This window comes from Mchenga conophoros, linkage group LG13 (genome assembly GCF_057382185.1).
Source record: "Mchenga conophoros isolate Kocher_MC1m ecotype Shallow Benthic linkage group LG13, M_conophoros_male_GT1.1, whole genome shotgun sequence".
NCBI lineage: Eukaryota > Metazoa > Chordata > Actinopteri > Cichliformes > Cichlidae > Mchenga > Mchenga conophoros.
In genome coordinates, this window is record NC_140538.1 from 31229048 (window position 1) to 31249873 (window position 20826).

At 41.4% G+C, this 20826-nt stretch overlaps 1 protein-coding gene across 6 annotated transcripts in view; it reads right to left on the bottom strand.

The window, feature by feature from the left end:
* Positions 1-20826, bottom strand: part of ltbp1 (latent transforming growth factor beta binding protein 1) — a 134892-nt gene that overhangs the window by 25287 nt on the left and 88779 nt on the right. For 3 of the 6 annotated variants that reach the window (XM_085243014.1, XM_085243017.1, XM_085243012.1), the window contains 6 exons: positions 18949-19110; positions 15321-15343; positions 13432-13534; positions 9603-9689; positions 7341-7466; positions 5333-5452 (listed from right to left, as the gene is read on the bottom strand). In XM_085243014.1, the coding sequence (XP_085099140.1) occupies positions 5333-5452; positions 7341-7466; positions 9603-9689; positions 13432-13534; positions 15321-15343; positions 18949-19110 (621 nt within the window). The remainder of the gene's footprint in view (positions 1-5332; positions 5453-7340; positions 7467-9602; positions 9690-13431; positions 13535-15320; positions 15344-18948; positions 19111-20826) is intronic. The other 3 variants (XM_085243013.1, XM_085243015.1, XM_085243016.1) reach the window with 3 other exon arrangements.

Sequence of the window (20826 nt, forward strand, 5' to 3'; positions counted from 1 at the left end):
CTCCCCGCTTTCCTCAGGCACCGCTTCCTGTAGATGTCTTGGAGGGAGGGAAGCTCACCTCCAATTATCCGCTCAGAGCACCGCACTACTCGCTGGAGAGCTTTGCGGTTGTAGGCGGTGCTGTTGCCATACCAGGTGGTGATGCATCCAGTGAGGATGCTCTCAATGGCACAGCGATAGAAGGTCCTGAGGATGCGGGGGCTCATGCCGAATCTTTTCAGTCTCCTGAGAAAGAAGAGGCGCTGCTGCGCCTTCTTTACTGTTTTGTTTGTGTGTACTGACCACGTAAGATCCTCAGCCAGGTGTACGCCAAGGAACCGGAAGCTGCTCACTCTCTCCACAGCAGCGCCGCTGATGGTGATGGGGGTGTGTACTTCTCTGCACCTCCGGAAGTCCACTATCAACTCCTTTGTCTTTGCGACGTTGAGGGTGAGATGGTTGTCTTGACACCAGTGGGTCAGGGCGCTGACCTCCTCCCTGTAAGCCGTCTCATCACCGTTGGTGATAAGACCCACCACTGTAGTGTCGTCCGCAAACTTCACAATGATGTTGGAGCTGTTAGTGGCTGTGCAGTCGTAGGTGTAGAGTGAGTACAGGAGAGGGCTCAGTACACACCCCTGTGGAGCACCAGTGTTCAGTGTGATGGGGGATGAGGTGATGCTGCCCAGTCTGACCACCTGGCGTCTGTCAGACAGGAAGCTAAGGATCCAGCTGCAGAGGGAGCTGCTCAGTCCTAGATCCTGCAGTTTCCTGTCCAGCTTCGAGGGAACGATGGTATTGAATGCTGAGCTGTAATCTACAAACAGCATTCTCACATACGTGTCTCTCTTCTCCAGGTGTGACAGGGCAGTGTGTAGTGTCAGGGCTATGGCATCATCAGTGGACCTGTTGTGGCGGTATGCGAACTGTAGAGGGTCCAGTGAGTCGGGTAGTGCAGAGCAGATGAAGTCCCTGACCAGCTTCTCGAAGCATTTGCTTACGATGGGGGTCAGGGCTACAGGTCGCCAGTCGTTCAATGAGGAGATGGTGGAGGATTTGGGTACAGGGACGATGGTGGCCATTTTGAAGCAGGCTGGGACTACAGACAGAGAGAGGGAAAGGTTGAAGATGTGCGTGAACACTCCAGCCAGCTGAGCCGCGCATGACCTGAGGACGCGGCCGGGAATCCCGTCCGGACCAGTAGCTTTGCGTGCGTTCACCTTCCTGAAGCACTTCCGCACATCCTCCTCAGACACAGTGTGCGCACTGACGTCATCCGCGGTGCGCACACTGTCCGGTCTCATGGTGTTCGCTGTGTCGAATCTAGCGTAGAATACGTTTAGATCCTCACACAGAGAGGCCGTGGTCTGCGGTGTGCTGGTTTTCCCTCTAAAGTCTGTGATCGTGTTTAGTCCCTGCCACATACTCCGAGGGTTGTCAAACTGTTGCTCCACCCTGTCCCTGTACTCACGTTTGGCTGCTTTGATCGTCTTCCGGAGTTGGTAATGTGCGTGTTTGTAGTCCGATGTGTTCGCGGAGGCAAAGGCGGTGTTCCGTGCCGCGCGAACATCTCCGTTAATCCAGGGTTTTTGATTTGGGAAGGATTTGACTGTTCTGGATGGGACGACATCTTCCACGCATTCCCTGATAAATCCACAGACTGAGTCTGTGTATTCATCAATGTCTCTGGCGGCCACGTGAAACATTTCCCAGTCCGCGTGATCAAAACAGTCCCGCAGCGCAGACTCCGATTGGTCCGTCCAACAGTGCACCGCCCTCCGGGTTGGAGCTTCCTGTTTCAGCTTCTGCCTGTAGGCGGGCAGGAGCAGGATGGAGCGGTGATCTGATTGGCCGAATGGGGCGCGGGGGAGGGCTTTGTACGCATCCCGGAAAGAGGTGTAACAGTGGTCGAGTTGCCGGTTTCCATGTGTGTTGAAAAGGATGTGTTGATGGAGTTTTGGTGAGACTTTCTTCAGGTTTCCCTTATTAAAGTCTCCGGCTGTGATAAACGCTGCCTCTGGGTGTGCGGTTTCCTCGCTGCTGATCGCGCTGTACAGTTCCCTGAGTGCTCGGTCAGTGTCGGCTTGTGGGGGAATGTAAACAGCCGTAATAATCACTGCTGTAAATTCCCTCGGTAGCCAGAATGGCCGGCACTTAATCATCAGGTACTCCAGGTCCGGTGAGCAGAAGGATTTGACCGGGTGCACGTTCGCATAATCACACCAGCTGTTGTTGATCATGAAACACACACCACCGCCTCTGCTTTTCCCAGTAAGATCCTGTGACCTGTCCGCGCGGTGCACAGAGAACCCCGGCAGTTGTATTGCGGAGTCCGGTACTTTGTCCGATAGCCAGGTTTCTGTGAGGCAGATCACGCAGCAGTCCCGCATCTCTCGCTGGAATGAGATCCGTGCCCGAAGCTCGCACAGCTTGTTCTCCAGAGACTGCACATTAGCCAGTAATAAACTGGGTAACGGTGGTCTGTAAGTGCGCCGTCTCAGTCGAACCAGAACGCCAGATCTTCTCCCTCTGCGTCGGCGTTTGCGGCCTCCAGGGCCAGAGAACAAAGGCGTCTCAGGTGAGATGAATGGGGGGTCTGCAAACGGAGCGTCCGTGTTGCAAAACTTGAACTCCGGAAAGTTATAAGAAAGACCGTCTTTTATGTCCAGTAAGGTTTGTCGGTCGTACACAAGGAGACATGTGCTGCTCGTGAAAAAATAAAGGAAAAGTAAAATTAAACACAGAAGAAAGCCGTTGCTTGGGGGAGCTCGCGACGAGGCTGCCATACTCGGCGCCAGTAGGACTGGGAGTTGAGCTTGACTCCATCCTCAACCCGAAAAGGCCCCACAAGCTCCTCTTTGATGATACCAGCCCAAACCAGTACTCCACCTCCACCTTGCTGGCGTCTGAGTCGGACTGGAGCTCTCTGCCCTTTACCAATCCAGCCACGGGCCCATCCATCTGGCCCATCAAGACTCACTCTCATTTCATCAGTCCATAAAACCTTAGAAAAACCAGTCTTGAGATATTTCTTGGCCCAGTCTTGACGTTTCAGCTTGTGCGTCTTGTTCAGTGGTGGTCGTCTTTCAGCCTTTCTTACCTTGGCCATGTCTCTGAGTATTGCACACCTTGTGCTTTTGGGCACTCCAGTGATGTTGCAGCTCTGAAATATGGCCAAACTGGTGGCAAGTGGCATCTTGGCAGCTGCACGCTTGACTTTTCTCAGTTCATGGGCAGTTATTTTGCGCCTTGGTTTTTCCACACGCTTCTTGCGACCCTGTTGACTATTTTGAATGAAACGCTTGATTGTTCGATGATCACGCTTCAGAAGCTTTGCAATTTTGAGACTGCTGCATCCCTCTGCAAGATATCTCACTATTTTTGACTTTTCTGAGCCTGTCAAGTCCTTCTTTTGACCCATTTTGCCAAAGGAAAGGACGTTGCCTAATAATTATGCACACCTGATAGAGGGTGTTGATGTCATTAGACCACACCCCTTCTCATTACAGAGATGCACATCACCTAATATGCTTAATTGGTAGTAGGCTTTCGAGCCTATACAGCTTGGAGTAAGACAACATGCATGAAGAGGATGATGTGGACAAAATACTCATTTGCCTAATAATTCTGCACTCCCTGTAGTGTGAGTGTTACACTAAACTTATCTGAACACTGGAACAAACACAGGCACAGTATTGGGAGTGGCCTATTATAACTAATGCATTGTTATACAATGGAAGCACGGCTTTAAATTATTAAATATGATTTTAATCATTTTTATTTACGAAAATGTCATCATTGGTTGATAAGCAGGTAATGACATCTAAATCATGCAAGCACTGGCCAAACCTAATGCATGATTAGAGGGTAAAACCTCTTTTAATGGCTCTTCTGACTGTATTTTTATAGACTTTTGGTGACCACCACAGACTAGTGCCCACCAGCTAAATCATTGTCGGTTTAAGTAAGTCGGTCTGAGTCAGATTCCATTCCAGGCTCTTCAGCATTCTGAAGCATAATGCCCAAGAAGTCAGGAATCAGCACACAAGTCCTTAATGATTATGCTCAACCGTATCTCGAAAACATCCTCCCATCATCCCGGCCGAGAACGTTGCTCTCACACTGCAGGTTCACTTGTGGTTCCTAGAGATGTACAATGGGAGGCAGAGCCAACAGCCATCAGGCCCTGTCTTGTGGAAACAGCTACCAGTTTGAGCTCAGGGGACAGACACCTTCTTTACTTTAACGTTGACTTCATACTTTCTTTTTTGATAAAGGGCTGTCTGTGGCTCAGTCTGTTAAAAGACCTCCCATGATGCACTCAGCACTCCCCTCTTTTCACTCCTGTTATTTATATATAATTTTCACTGTTGCCTTTCATGTCATTAACTTTCGTTTATTCTCTCCTGTAGTCCAAAAATGCCCTCGAACTCATGGACACACACACACATAATCTAGTTGATGTGAGTTTGGCAGTCACATGCAAACACTTGTGGCATGGTTTATTAACTTCTATGAAGGATTCTGCTGCACAGCCTAATTCTTTTCTCTCGCTGCTACCACCATTCTCTGTTGTGGCTTGGCTTGGCTGACATGGTGTGTCAAAACTTCACAGCTAACCTCGAGTCGCATTGGATACAGGAGTGGCAAAGTGCTAAAAGAGTAGAGATGGGCACACCTTTTGTGCCTGCTAGAAATAATAGCATTACCAGGAAAGCATGGGGAAATGTTGTGTATTCTTTGGCATGGTTTGCAATTTTATTTCTTGACTGGTACAGGTGTACAACTTTGCATCTGTTTCCTGGGTTGATCCCTTAATGTTTTGACCGCCAGACATACGCACCATGAGGTTAAGGGTTATCCTGAAAAATATAAGTGTTCTCTAGGCCATTAATGGCTTATACTGGAAGTTGGCACACACAACGGTTTCCTGTTGGTTTTCTGATGATCATAGAGATTTTCATGCATCGCCAAGCTTTGCTAGCAACCAAGTGCAATATTTTAACTATGTGATCAGATGATTAAAAGAAATTTGTTAAAAATGAAAAATCAGAAACAGATGAAAACCTCCCTTGGTCTTTCTCCATGTGTTTTCAGGCAGTCACTGTAACTGTAACTCCTCCAGTCCATGATTGTGCGCCAGGCTCAAAGTAACACAACCTTTACTCTGCACTGATCAGCAACCTAGGTACAACTCAGACTTGTATTAATGCTGCACTAATATCATACATGTATTATATTACACACTGTTTAGTTTAGGCACATTATTAATTAAAACTGATTTAAAGGAGCCTTGCACTGCAGTAAGGTCCAAATACAGAGACATGTACATGTTAACAGTGTAAGGACCTACCCACACACTGGCCTCCTTGACCCAAGAAGCCAGACGGACAGGAGCCGCAGCTATAGCTACCAGGCTCATTGTAGCAGATACCAGAAGGACACACTAGCCTGTTTTCACATTCATCGACATCTGAGAACACACAAATAAGCTGTCACAACAAACATGTTCAAAAACGGTCATTCAGTATTCACTCTTCTTTTAGCTCTAGCTTTAGTCTCTACCAGCGCTCTCTGGCTCTGTAGCTGCTGAATCCTTCTCTGCATGTCTGTCTGTGGTTTGGCAGACATTCATCAGCTTCACTGTAAACAGCTGAGTCCATAAAGAGCAACATTTCTAAAGCTGGTTCAACAAAACTCAATTTTTTCCACATTACCAGCTGTTTTTCAAAGAAAAAGCATTAAAAAGCAGACAGACAGAAACTGTTTAACACTCAGAGTTCTAAGTCATCACAGGTGACACACCTAATGTTAGATTTTTGTCAAAGACAAAACTGACCTGGTAGAGACTAAAAACAACGCTAAAAGACTGCAACAAGGATCTCACGCTTGGGCAGTATCAATATCACAGGGCATTTAAAAATCACAACAAATACATTTTGTTAAAAAACAAACAAAAACATCTCCCTTAGAACAGAGTTGAGGGTGGTTGTTGCAATGTAAAAAGTACCCGTGTACAAAAGTTCACCAGTCAAATATGCATCGTAGGAAATTTTATACACCGCGGTGTCACGATTTTTACTAGAACATCTAAAACCAATACTCCTGTTTTTGTCTGCTTTGCATCAATCTTGTTAATAGACACTATGGTTGCAAACCCACATGCATATAAACCTCTCAAAGAAGTCATAATCTGATCCACGAGCCTCTGCAGCTAAGCAGAAGAGATTTTATTGCGGCTATGGAGAAATCATCATCACGCCTGTTTGCCCTCTGAGCCCTAATTCAATATCATTTTGGTGGGTGGGGAGAGCTGCATTGAAACGGCAGGAAACCACGTAATGACAGTGCATCATATTCATATCCCAATAAGGCCGATGAGCCGGGAGGAGGGTGGCGCTGATGTCGGTAACAGTGTGGTTGTTGGTCTCATCCGAGATTCCACCAGCTTAGAATTCCATTAGAATGCACTTGTTAGTTTGACCAATGCCAGATGTTATAGATGTGCACAGCATAAATACTGTCCTAGTGCCTGATTTACTTTGACTGTAAATGTTCCTCCATGTCTCACGTTTATTCCAGAACAGGATACAGCATATGGTGAATACGTTTTAAATATTTATTTGCTCTGGGGCTCCAGCCTAACAAACATATTAGTCTATAATAAATTATAGTCTAGGTTCTTAGCTCACTGACTATATTAACAAGTAGGCAGTAAGTCAGAGTAACTAAGAAGTAAGAACATAATTCATGATAACTCACAAACTTCTCTTCAGTCAAACGTACTGGTCCCTGAACTAAGATTCTTGGGTCTTGGGTCCAATCCAGCAAACCCACGCAGTGCCTACGGCTTTTAACGCAGTGGTTCTAAAACGTTTCCTTTTTTTATGCCCTAACTCGGACGCCAAAAAAAAGCTCACACTCTACACAAAAAAACTCAGGAAAAAATACAATTGTTATAAAGAAAGTAAATAAAATTTTCTAATGTGTTTGCCTTTATTCCACTAATAATTAACTTCCTTTTTCTGACAGAAGCTGTTGGAAAGATGCTGATTTGTTAGACTGTATCTAAGTCCCATGAACATTCAGACCTCATGGCTGTCTGTGATGAGGATTAAACCTTCGGACAGTAAATGAGGAAGCTGGAAACAGGTCACAAGGGAAAAAAAGAGTGCTTTAAGTTGAGAAAACAGCCATTTGCTGTTCATGTCTTTTGGACATGGGCCATTCATTTCACCTATCATATCTCAACTGCAGGACACTGATTCCATGAGCTTTGCTAAAATCATGTTGCTTTTGCTCGCACTACACATGGCGTACAAAGCTTGTTTAACTTCAACTCTGACCAATACATTCCTTACCTATGCAGGTGGTTTGGGTCTCATCCAGGTGGTATCCTTCATCACAGTGGCAGATATAGCTCTCAGCTGTGTTGTAACAAATCCCGTGGCCGCAAATATAAGGGTTGATCTGGCACTCATCTACCTCTGGGCCAGAAGAGAAACAGGAGAGCACTAATGTAGCAGCACTTTTAAGAGCTAATAATGGGTCCCATAAGTTACTATAAAGAGCTGCAAGGAACCACAGCCTACCATTAATGTACCACAAGTTAACAGCTTAATAAAAAAGCATCACAAGTTCACATAATCTACCACAAAGTAGCCGAAAGCAACTGACTGCGGAGCAGGTGACGGAATTAAAACCATATCAAACCAGACAAAGTGTTTTATTACTGGCAGTTATTCTCAGCATATTGTGAAGAAGGTCAAATAAATACCTTTTAGTACTTTGCAGTTATCCTTGTGAGCTGCTTTTCATAGTAAATCCTTTTTAGTTCATTAGTAAATGATTCGAGATGTGAGTTTGCACCACAGCAAACATCTTTGACAGTTAGCGATGTAGTTATTTTCCAACTGGGAAAGCTAAGATGTAGATTAGTTCTGCGCTAACAAGTGTTACTGGACATCAGGCAACCGTTCGAGAAGTTTCTCCAAGTTCTAAGAAGACTCTATGGACAACAACATACACACTATATATAACACGGAGTGCATCCACAAAGTGCGGAGACACATGCAGTCAGAAGTATTTGGACAGTGAAGCAATTTTGCTTCAAACAAAAGAAATCAAGATCTGATTGCAGAACTTCAGCAACATTAAACACTTTTGGAATTCCAGTCCTTTTTTTCAAAAACCTGCAAAAATCTGACTGTAGTACTAAACACAATTCTTATATTTAAAACAATTTTAACTCGTCAGTTACTTTTGAGCCTCAGAAAATGGAATATGTATAAAATGGCTGAAAGGTATAAATATTTTTCACCTGAATCACATTTATCAGATACATTTGCCTCTTCATAGATTCGTCTATATTTTAATTCTATGTACAATTTGAAAAAAATATATAAATTTATTCTCTCAATGACTTCATGAAGTCTGGAGCCTTTCCAGCACACTTGGAACATAAAGTTCTTGGAGAAAGTCTTTTTCAAACTTTAATCTTTTAGTTCAGCATTTCACTCAATTTGAGGGAAACGTCCCCGCGCAGAACCTGTGGAACTACATAATTAAACTTCATGGGAGAAGATGATTCCTTATTTAGATAAAGAAATTGGAGTCAAGACAGATGAGCCTAGAGAAGACTTTTTAAGTAATATTTTAATTACTGCCACTCTAAGGTGGAGAGCGAAGCATCAATTAATACTAGGATTTCTTTGAGCAGTCTTGCAGAGAAGATTTGGTGAGTTTATCATGGGCACAACCCACATATATAACTCTGCTGCTCATTTTCCTTACAAACGCGGCACTGCTTCAGAGGAAATAAACAGGCTTTCAACAGTATAGGATTAATTGCCAGTAATAATTGTTACAATAAAGAAATAATCGACCCAACACAAGTTTCCTTACTTTCTGTGCTAAGTTTAGTTAGGCTAAAGGAATGCTTGGCTCAACACAGCTCTGACTTTCTGCCAGCCTGGCCACTGTGCTGAAGAGAACCCTGGGGTTTTCTTATTTTCTTCAATCAGTATAATAAGATGTCTCTGTAGATTTATGGATTGCATTTGGATTGCATCCAGGTTAAATGAAAATCTACTGAGACACTTTGTGTTCTAGCTTATGGGTTATCTACATTAAGGTCCATATTTGGGAATTGTACCAGGGAGTCAAACACTGGGCTTTCTTTGTCAGGGGAGCTGACGTACGTCAACCTGCCAGTACAAAAATTGAACAGCAACATTTAAAAGCAAGATTTAAAAATCTAGTTGGTTTTGGTATGACGAGTAACCTTCAGTAATAGTAATAAATCACACAGCAATAGTACATTCAAGTAGTTGTAAAAAGCATGATAATATATTAAGTAATCCAAATACGTTACAAAATACACTTTGGGGCATGTATTCTGTAACCTGTAGTGGAATACATTTTAAAAAGTAATCTTCCCAACATTGTTTGCAAATTACTCGAATCTTTCCTAAATTGAAATGGTTCATCTCTTACGAGGTAGACACCAACTAGCATTTACACAATTACAAAAAGCTGGTGCGAAGAAAAAGAGAAAACAGAAAAAACACACAAAAGAACAAAAAAAGTTTGCAAAGAAAGAGTGAAGAATGTTTCAGCCCTACCTGCTGCCTGAGTAGGTGCGATGTCCTGGCCTGCATTAGTTGGAAGAATCTCTACTGGTGCAGGAGGAGAAATCCTCTCAACCACTTCTGTTGAACCAAAAAAGAAAACCACAACACAAGCCATTAGTTCTAGTATGTATGTAGTTTATTCTTAATTCATTCTATTTCAACATATTCATTTTAAAAACATTCACAATTTACTTATAGCTTAACACTGAACTGTAATTAACTGTTAAACTAGACTGCCAGACTGGTGTGTCTAAGCAACAGAACACCAAAATCATATAGCAAAGTGGTACCTTGGGTTTGTATAAGAGTCTTCACAGATGGACATGCGACAGACAAAATATAATTCTCATTGTTTGGCAAGGAAAGACAATGCAGTTTACAGCAACTTTGGGTGTATTCATACAAAGCTGAAGTTATAATGAGAGGTCACAGAGGACCAGACCAAATCACACCCACAGATATGCACAGACCTCAGTATGATAGCAATGCTTAGAAATGCAACTCTGAATGCATATCTCTAATCCGATGGTTAAGACCACAGGCACTGGGGAAAACAGTTTGGAGACTGCTCCACAACATGTGTAATCAATAATCAAATGCAATCTCCTTGTAATTGAAATGGTCCCTTCAAAGATGGGAACCAAATCTAAGATGACTGACAGTCAATTGTTGTCTTTAAAACACCTTTAAGAGTGTGAGAAAAGAGAGACACAACAATTGTTAAGACTGAGGCAGTCTGCGATCAGTTTTAATTACACGGGGTCAAGTTGGCAGTGCTCTGCATGCAATAAAATCATGATTAACTCTAAAAAAGTTAGATTTGTTGTTGTCTGTTGCAAATCTGGTGCTGTCTACATTAGAGGTATACAGGTGGATCACAAACAATCTACACATCAGGCACAGACTGGGCCGGAAGTAAACACGGTAAATTTATATACTTTATACATTTATAAATAAACAGATACAACTAGTTAATTTCATTAATGGCCAGCACTGTACCAACAGCAGTGCAGATTTGCAGCTCAAAAATCAGGGAGTGAGTAATGTACTGACAGAATAAAACAGTGTAAGCATAGTTGCATTGCTCTCTGAAGACAGCATGGTAGCTCAGCTCAATCAGGCTGAAGATCAATATGTTTATGACCTAAGGGTGAATGGTTATGTTAAAATTACTCTAGATGTTTGTGGACCTCACAAATGAGTCTAAAACCTATCACAATCCCATTAATGCATGCATTTTGACAGGCATGTGTTTTGTAATAGCACCAATCAAACCAAATAAATGAATGAAAGACACGAATGTTGATATGAAATGTTTACAATGAGTACAAATGTGACTAAAACCCTGAAACACTTTAACCCACTCGGCTCACAGTAAAAAAGAGCACGAGACGCATCGTCTTATCATCTCAGGATTCTCCTTCTCCCTCCCTCTCATAGTCCATTAAGTTTATTTCAAGTCTGTTTCATTTCAATAAATGCCAGGATTACTGTGGAAAAGCAAAATGTGAAGCTCTAAACAGTGAAAAGACTTAGCCAACATTCTGGCACTGCGCTCACAACGTCCCTCCTGTTTAAATAAATCAACACTGGTAGCAGCAACCATCACACACGTCTTGCAAAACAAGAGATGCTCTTCAGTGTTGATAATCTGTCTGCTTTCATAAATTAGACGGTGCTTAATTGCAAACTTTCCCCAATCTATTTGAGAGTGAGTGCAGTCAGTCGGACAGAGAAACGTTGCCTCCAATGTGGCGACCTGCAAAAAAGTGGCTGCCCAGAGGTTGATGGTACAGCACCCTCAACCATTGGGCAACTGCTTTTTGTTGCAAGACGACTTTGTTTCAAGTACTCGTATTTGGCCCCAGACAGCCAAAAAATTCTGTGCAATCACTTGCCAACCATTTTTTTCCCCTGGTTGCATGGAGGTTGTCATCCTGCTTCTACTCGTGTGTGACTGACACCTAGAAAAAGAGAGATGGGGGAACCACCAGTGGCAGGAAATACAACACTAGAGTGACTAGATTATCCACACTAGGTAACATATAAGGACAATGGAAAGGATAATATCACCTGATCTTATATTCTGCACAAATGTACTGAAGCTTTTGGTACAAACATCATGAATGACAGAATTTGATTTTTTTTTTTTTACTAACAGAAAGGGCTCCTGCACAGGCACATTTATTTTTTGTCATAACCATCACTCATCACCTCAACCTGCTCCTGCAAAAATGTGATCATATGACCTCAACTGTTACCACTTCTTAATGTCCCAGGGAGTACCTTTGGCAAGAAGTTTAACAGGTTTAGAAAGGACAGCCTTGTGACTTTACAGAAGAGAAATTTCAGAAAACAAACAATTATTCTTGGTAAAAAGGCAGTAAACCCAGCAAAATTTACAATCAATATTACATTATAATGATTACTGCAGGCCAATACAAAAAATAAATAACCCACCCCCAACGAGCTTCTGTGGCCTACCCTCCCTGTGGAGGTATTCGATCATCATCATCTGAACAACTCTCATGTCAGCTGTCTTATACGTGGTTGTGGTTGTGTGCAGTGAAGTGCACCGAGACAGTATTCAAACGGTACAGTTTTTGAATAGTAATTAACTCAAACTTGAAATATTCCAAATAACTTACTGGTATTTATGAGATATAAGCAAAAAAAAGAAAAGATTTTAATTATTCACTTTGTATAATGAATATACAGTATACGGACAAAAATACTAGTCCAACTACACATGTGCCATGTACCTCAGCACTTAACCATCCTACTCTGTTCCTATATGGCTTTATGGCTAATTTGCTATGGTTCCTAAATAATTTCCAACAGCTCCGTCTATACTCTTTTACTTTACCCTATGATGCAAAACATATAGTTTCAACATTTTATGAGCATGAATTATAAAGGAAATTTACAGTAATGCTATATATATATATATATATATATATATATATATATATATATATATATATATATATATATAGCCTTATTAAGGGTTTGCTGTAGACTTTGTGACAAGATGCTACTGAAGAGCATGCTGTCAGATGTAGCCCTTGCTTGTAACATGTGGTTTAAAAAACTTCTGATATTGATGGTAAAAATGTACAAGTTGTGCCATCAAAATAGGACTTTACTCACCAATCGGTGACATTTCCGTCGCTACAACAAAACTACAGTACAATAAAACCTGTGTGCAGTTAAGACTAACAAAGTGATCTAATACTGGGTTTAGATGAGGCAATATCAAACTGATGATGCCTATCCATACCATAAATAGACATCAGGGACATAACTGATGGTTTATTTTGTGTAATCTGTGGATACCAGATGACTCGAGCAGATTGTAAGATAATGTGCTGTTAGCACTGATCTTCTGTGCCCTTCTTTTAAATTCTTACTACCTCGGTCTTATCCCTCTGTGCATCCACAGCACAGAGAATATTTTTAAAAAACAACAACAACTCACTTTTAATGTTCTGTTTGTAGGCTTTTTGGAACCCAGTACAATTAGTACCATACATACTGCTTGGGATACCACTTTGTTTCCAGTAATTACCTAGTACCTCTTTTACAGTGATATTGTGTGTTGTGAAAAACAACAAGCTATATTTATATATATAACATATCATTGTCATGTCAATAACAAGTTTTAAAATGACTCAGTAATCACCCTCACTGAAACAGCACTCTTTCCAGACCACTGGATCATATTAAACCCAAGGATTAAAAATCGCTTTGTCTGAGCCCATCATAAGCTCGATGAGCTGAGTCTGAAACTGCTTTGAAGTTTAAAGGGCAAAGCAGGAACCTGGGTAAGGTGCCTCCATCTTGATAGTGGAAACACCCGGAGATAGCTGGGGCTGGATAGGTTCAACTACTGGACTAATGCTACCCACAGGAATTACCAGCTCCTTCAATGAAAAGACACAGACAACACCAAAGACATAAAATCAACATAGCACTGTATACATATACTGCTCAAAAATATTAAAGGAACACTTCAGCGTATATAATCAAGTCAATTAACCTTGGGATATTGATCTGGTGGTTAATCAGTTTCAGCTACTTTGGCATTAATGACTTTAACTACAGGCGCACTAGAGGGGCAACAACGAAACCAACCACAAAACAGGAATGGTTTTACAACTGGAGGCCACTGACATTCATCTATTCTGACTGTTTTTTCATTTGCCTAGGGTCAGTGTCACTACCAGTAGCACAAATAGTCCGACTCCTCCAGGATGGAACATCAATACAATGCTGGACGGTTTGCAGTGTTTCCTAGCACAGTCTCAAGAGCACAGAGGAGGCCCCAGGAGACAGGCAGTTATTCTAGGAGAGCTGGACAGGGCCATAGAAGGTCCTTAACCCATCAGCAGGACCAGTATTTGCTCTTTTGTGCAAGGAGGAACAGAGCTCTACAAAATGATTTGTGTGAATGTCTCTGACAAAACAATCAGAACAATCAGACTTATGAGGATGGACTGAGGGTCTGACATCCTCTAGTGTGTCCTGTTTTCACTCCCCGACACCATGGGGTGAGACTAAAGGGTTGGCATTTGCCATAGAATACCAGAAAGTACAGTTCTAATACCAGTGAACTCTAATATCAGTGAACCAGTGAAAGGGTTACATCCAGATTAACCCTGAGCGTATGTGACAGGAGAAGCCATAGAGAATGTTATGCTGCCTGTAACATCATTCAGAATCACTGGTTTGGCTGTGGGTTAGTGATGTCCATGGAGTCATATCCATGAAGGAACGCACAGGCCCCTACATGCTAGGCAACAGCACCCTGACTGCCATTAGGTAATGGGATAAAAATCCCTCCTGGTGCACGACAATGCCCGGCCTCATGTGGCAAGAGCAGAAATTGATACCATAGACTGGCCTTGAGTTCCAGTCTTGCCTGACCTAAATCCAATAGAACACCTCTGGGAGATGATCTTTCTGTCAGGCCGATAGCATCAGCCTGTGCCTTAGACTGTTCAGTAGCTCAGTGATATCCTGATATCCTGAAATCACCTGTTATCTCATTAGGAGCATCGAGTACCACTTCAAATTGTTCAAATGAAATGTTGGCAAAACGGATTAGCCTGCCACATCCTTCTTTCACGTTGATTATGGAGGGTGTCTTTGAATTAAGTTCTCTGTCATTTTCATTTGCATCAAACAATGTGGCATCCTTTCATTCCTAACACATTACCCAGTCCATATCTGTATTGATATCCGGCAAGACTTTTCCCCCACTGAGCTCTGATGTGTTTTCAAAGTGTTCCTTTATTTTTTTGGAGCAGTGCATCTTTAGCCAAGACTCATCATTTAAGCCTCCTACTACTTACGTCATGCAATGCAGGTACTGTGCTGAGAAGCAGATTAGCATTTAGCTTGCATGGCAACTGGCTGCAATTTAATCACAGAGCAAGAATAAACAGCTTGGCAAAAGGGAGCTAGAAAAGCGTGGAGTATCCAGATCTGGGGCCATGTCAAAGATTTCAGTCTGGTTCTTAAAGTCACATCAAAGATGTAGAAATTGACTTGCTGTTCAACTGACCAGCCAAAGTCATGCAGCAATGTTGCTGATTTCATGCAAATGTGGTTTTGAAACTCTTTTGAAGGTAAGTGTATTTGCTAAGCGTATGCAGGCAAACTGCTTTTGCATTTTCACTCTAAAGAGTGAAAAGGTACCAAACCTACCTGCTCTGGTGAACTGGTTGCTACTGACCAAAAAAAAAAATACAAACAAAAACTTTGAGTGAAGGTTTGTGATAATGTAGCGTAGCTCAAACTTTTTTTTTTAAATGTCATCTGACATTTTAAAAAAAAGTTTAAAAAAAAAACTGATTAGCTTGAGTGTCTTAAATCTTTAAGACACTCAAGCTAATCAGTCAAAAACTGTTTTGACATCATAAACACTGAATACCTTCAGACTTTGCTTACTGCTTATTAGCTGTTGAAATGTAAATTCTTACCAATACTGCAAGAAAAGTAACAATTGCTTCCCCAATCACAGCATTTTGGTAACACTTTATATGAACAACACACGTATTCAGCATTAGTAAGGTATTAGTTAATACTTTATTCATTAATTATAAAGCTATATGCACCTTATTTATTCTCCTTGTCATCCATCATCATCTGTCGGTCAGAAATTCACAAGAATTGTTACTTTTCTTGCAGTATTGGTAAGAATTTACAGCATTTCAACACCTAATAGGTCTTCATACAGATTATGTTCAAGGTCACATAATCACAAGAATTCCCCTTATCCAGAACAAGATTCTTCTTATTACCCTTCAAAAATAAGGCAATTGTTTTATGTGAAAAGCCTCAATTTCATCAACATCCAACCTTTGTTTAAGTAAATGCTTAGCGACATATATACAGGTCCATGTTTGATGTTGTGAAAAGATCATAAACAGCACACACCACATTTCCAGGTCTCAAGATGACAAAAGTAAAGATTTAGAAAAAAAGCAAAATATCTCCTTCTTCCACCCAGCACAGCTTTTGCTGCTTCAAAGTACCAATATGTATGGCTGCCAGGTGCCTCATTACTTTCTGGTGGTATCCAAACACTAATCTGCACAGGTTTAGGGTGGTGGAATTTTGTCCGATTGTTTTTTGCGCCCTGTCCTCTGTGCCTGGAAAACTCTGTACTCTGCTCCAGCAAAGCTAAACAGTAATTTGGTTTCTGTCTGGCTTTGGCTAAGATGTTGCAAAGTTTCTCCTTCCCTTGGTGGCTGCCAAGCATGTCCTGAATAATAACAGGAGAGGATGAGGCTCTTCTCTCAGGCAGGTTTATCTCCCCTTTGCTCTCTTTTTGATGGCTTGCGGGCTGGGCTTTTAACAGGGAATGAGCGCTCAGTCAAAGCACTTTAATCCATGTCCTCTACAAACAAATGTCACAAGAGGGATGTGTTTCTCAAAATCTGGCTTCCTAATCACATGCAAGAAGATCATAAATCAGAGTTTTTAATGTTACTTTAGAGTTTTAATTTGCAAACGTGAGATTCCCGTTTATCCCACCGTCTCGGCATTTTTCACCACGACACTGATAAATTAATACCACACTTCAAACAGGAGCAAGTGGGTGTAATTTGTTACACAGCTTGATCTTTTTCACATTTTCGGCATTCAATAAAGTGCAAAAAACATTTTCTCTCTGCTGCACTGCATAAATGCAATCCATCAGATATATTTGTTGCTTTGACAGCACATTGAGTTCAGACACTTTAAAGTGTGCCAAATAAAATACAGCTGTGGAGTATTCACATCTTAATATCTCAAGTATCTAACTGCTGCACCGCAAATTCTGCAACAGAGGGCAAGTTGATGTCTTTCTGAGAAAGACGGTGGGTTTTTTCGCCCCAGATAGAGACTATAAACACTGCATAATATTCTGTACAAACAAGTCGCACTAGGTCCATATAATGATTTATTCAAAAGTAGCAAATCAAATGTCATAAGCCACCACTTCTGTTCAACAATGGTTGTTCATAGAAGAAACCAAAGAGTCACTCCACAAACACACGGCACCTCATAGGAGAGCCACCTCAAAAGGAAAAGGCTGAATCTGCACTCAGAGGACAAAGGGCCGATTTTGGACCGAGAAGACAAAAGGTTGGAAAAATAAGTAAATGAGGCCATCTGCATCTACTGAGAACAGCCATTGTTGAACACAGACGGTGACCAGAGGTGGGACACTTCATTACCGTACTTAGAATTTTAAGCTGTCTGTAGTTTACTCCAATATTTATTTTTCTGATGACTTTTTTTCTCCGTACATTTTTACACAAATATCAATGTCACTGAGAACATGCAAACTGCACGCAGAAAGACAAACATCAGCAAACACACAAACTGTTTGTGTGCAGTTTGTTTCACAGTGTGTCTGACGGTCCAACTGCTGCATTTCACAGGAAGAGAAACGAGTGAGCAACTTTATTTAGAGATGGAGAAAGTTTAAGACAGACAGGACAGCAGAGGAGAGGAAAAAGTTGTATTTAAAGGTAAGCGCTCAGATATTGGATGTGTTTTGATAAATTAAAATAAAATAAAATAGTTTTATACTGTGTAGCATCCTGCAAGCAACAGTTTAGTGCACAAATTTGAATTTAACCTAGTGATAATTAAATTCATTTACTGAATTCCACCTATATATCAATTATATATGATCTAGTATAAAGACAGCATAAATAGAATACTGTTAGTTAGGGATGGGTACCGGTGTCCGGTGCCATGATGGCACCGGTTCTGACATAAACGGTAGTAACCAGACCGAAAAGCAGCGCATATTTCGGTGCTTTATTTCGGTGCTTTTTTTTTTCCTGAGCTGTGATACACTTCTAGCCAATCATTTTACGTTTCCCAGGATAGTAGGCGGGGCCAGGTACGTACGTTCTGTTAGAGCAGAGCTACAGATTAAAAATGTCCAAGGCGAAGCGGTCAAAAGTCTGGCTGTACTTCACAGCAAAATATGCAAACTCAGCAGCCTGCAACAAGTGCTTTAAGCTGATACTGTGATACTGTCAAAGGAGGTAACACCAAGAATCCGATTAAACAGCTGGCGACGCATAGCATTTTTTTAAAAGCCGAGAAATGCGCCGTATTTGATAGCTTGCTGCGAGACCTCATACCGTGCACGTCGGGTCCAGTTATCGGACCCGGAGCAACATCCCCCAAAAACCCGAAGAATAGAGTCCTGGCCCCTAGCCCTGCCAGTGTAGCAGAAATGATGACAGATGATGATGGCAGCAGCAGCCGTTCTTCTCTGCGTGAGTCGCTTAATGTTGTTCGAGTGTAATTTACGTTGAGTAGAGTAAACATGATCATAGCTACATGCGGCTGTCCTCTTGTTTGATGGCAGATGCTCCCTTCACCCTGGACAAAAAGGCTAAAATGACCAAAGAAAAAGTGGGAAACAGCTGAACATGAGAGGTTTTTGGACAAAGTTTGTGTTTTTTCCATTGTTTAAGCACTGCTTCCAGCCAAGAGTGATACCATATATGCCCCATAGCTGCAGAAAAGGCTAACATTGTTATATTTTTACAAAAAAAAAACAGCTGAACATGAGAGGTTTTTGGACAGTTTGTGTTCTCCATTCTTTAAGCACCGGTTCGAGCACCGTTTAAGCACCGGCACCATTTCAAAAGTACCGATTTGGCACCGGTATCGGATAAAACCTAAACGATACCCATCCCTACTGTTAGTGATACAAATCAGTCAAGATACCTCAATTATTGTGGTCCCAGACACATAAAATAAATAGACTAAATCAACTAAACATGCACTGGTAATTAGCTATTAATATTGCAAGACTCACCTGGTATAATCTCTTCCGGTGTTCCAAACGCCTCCACAGGTCTCTCTGGTGTTGGTAGGGGTTGTGGTGGGTCAATGGGCTCCTGATAAATTGGCTTATTGACAGGAGGATTTGGCAGAACAGTGTAGCCCATTCCACCAGGACAGATTTCTTTGAACTTAGCTGCATGACAACACATGACATGAGTAGTTAACTCTATATCTGTATTCTTAGAATGAATACAAAAGCACCAGAATAAAAACTCAAATAAAATCCACCATTTACCAAGTAGAGGGTACTTTGAACACATCTCTGGTGAAGAGAAAAAAGCATTTTATGCTCTACCTTCACACAACTTTCCATTTTTGCTCCTTCAAATCTATATTAAGTAAATGTCCTAGTCTTATCAAGATAACTTCCACCCTTCTCTTGTATAACAATATAAAAAGAGAAATGGAATGAGATATTACAAAAAGAGGAAAAAGTGATATTTAACTAACTAAGAATAACTAAATACTATTAAGCAGTCAGTTCCCACGATGAGATAACAGAGAACCCACCGTAAAAACTGTGGACTTTTCTTTTTCACTGAATAAAACACCTTAAAATTAGTAGAAAAAACAATTTAGAAATAGAAATGCATGACAGATTTTGATTGGAGTTACACACTCAGTAATGTTTCAGAAATGAGGAAAATCCCAGGCTGGGACATGTCCATATCCAGCCGATGTATTTTAGAATCCTAACTATTTTTTAAAACAGCAGTCCATCTAATATGAGTTGTATGTGTTGAAAAGAAAGGTTGAGCCTGTTTTGCGGCATCACAGGCTTCAGATTCAAGTCAGATTTGAATCCCAGCTTAAGATGTGCAGAAATTTCAGTTCCAACTTCGATTAAGTTTGATCACATGTGTGATCCTTGTACAAGGAAAGACGTTTTTACATAAACATCTTCACAGTTCATTTTTCAATCTAATGTTTCTCTTCATCTTAATTAGTAAAACACATGTGTAGCGCCTGCATAATGATATTATTTCTTAGTGTTGGTATCAGAATCCATTTGTACAACACTGCAGAGTGACGTATCACATGAATGAATAACCCTGACTCTTCTAACAGCGGACCTTGCAGCATGCAATTAAAACCGCCAGCAACGTGGCAAGACGTGTAACACGTGAAAGACACAGAGCAGCAATTTCTAGTTATTTTGTGAGCTTTGTATGACAAAATATCTGTTTTTTTCTGTAACTCGTGTTTGTTGCTTAGTTGAATATTCAAGATATAACCAGGAAAACACGCAGGACCATCACAAGGACGTCATTCTACCTGTGTAGCCTTGTTTAAATAAAGGATGTATTTGGAATGTTTCCGCATTTTGTTTGTTTCTTTTTTTGGTAAATTTACATAAAGTAAAGGTGGTCGAATGAATGAAGACAGACTTGTTTGTTACGCATGCTTTTAGACAATAGCGTGACGCTTTTCATAATTCTCAGTACAGATACATAATAGATAATCTTGAGTCATCGTCACAAAACATGAGAATTGAAAGCAACCTGAGACAGCTGTCGGATTAGTGCTATATAAACAAACTGAAATGAAAAATGAGATGTGGGTGCCTTCAACAACATAAGGGAATGCAACTACCTAGAAATACCAACCATCACTTTGTAATTAAATTCCACGAACATACTGAGATGTGTCGAAACAAAGACAAACAGGCAGGTGACAAAACAAATTACTGCAAAAGGTTTTTCTATTCTAATCTAAAAGCAGCTATTCAGCCAAGCTGTGAAACCCATGCAGACAGAGAGTGGCAGGATAACAGACTGGGACATAAGTTCAAGCTCATCCCAAAGGACGGAGCTTTAGAGTTTGCTGATTTGCAAGGCGTAAAAGTAAA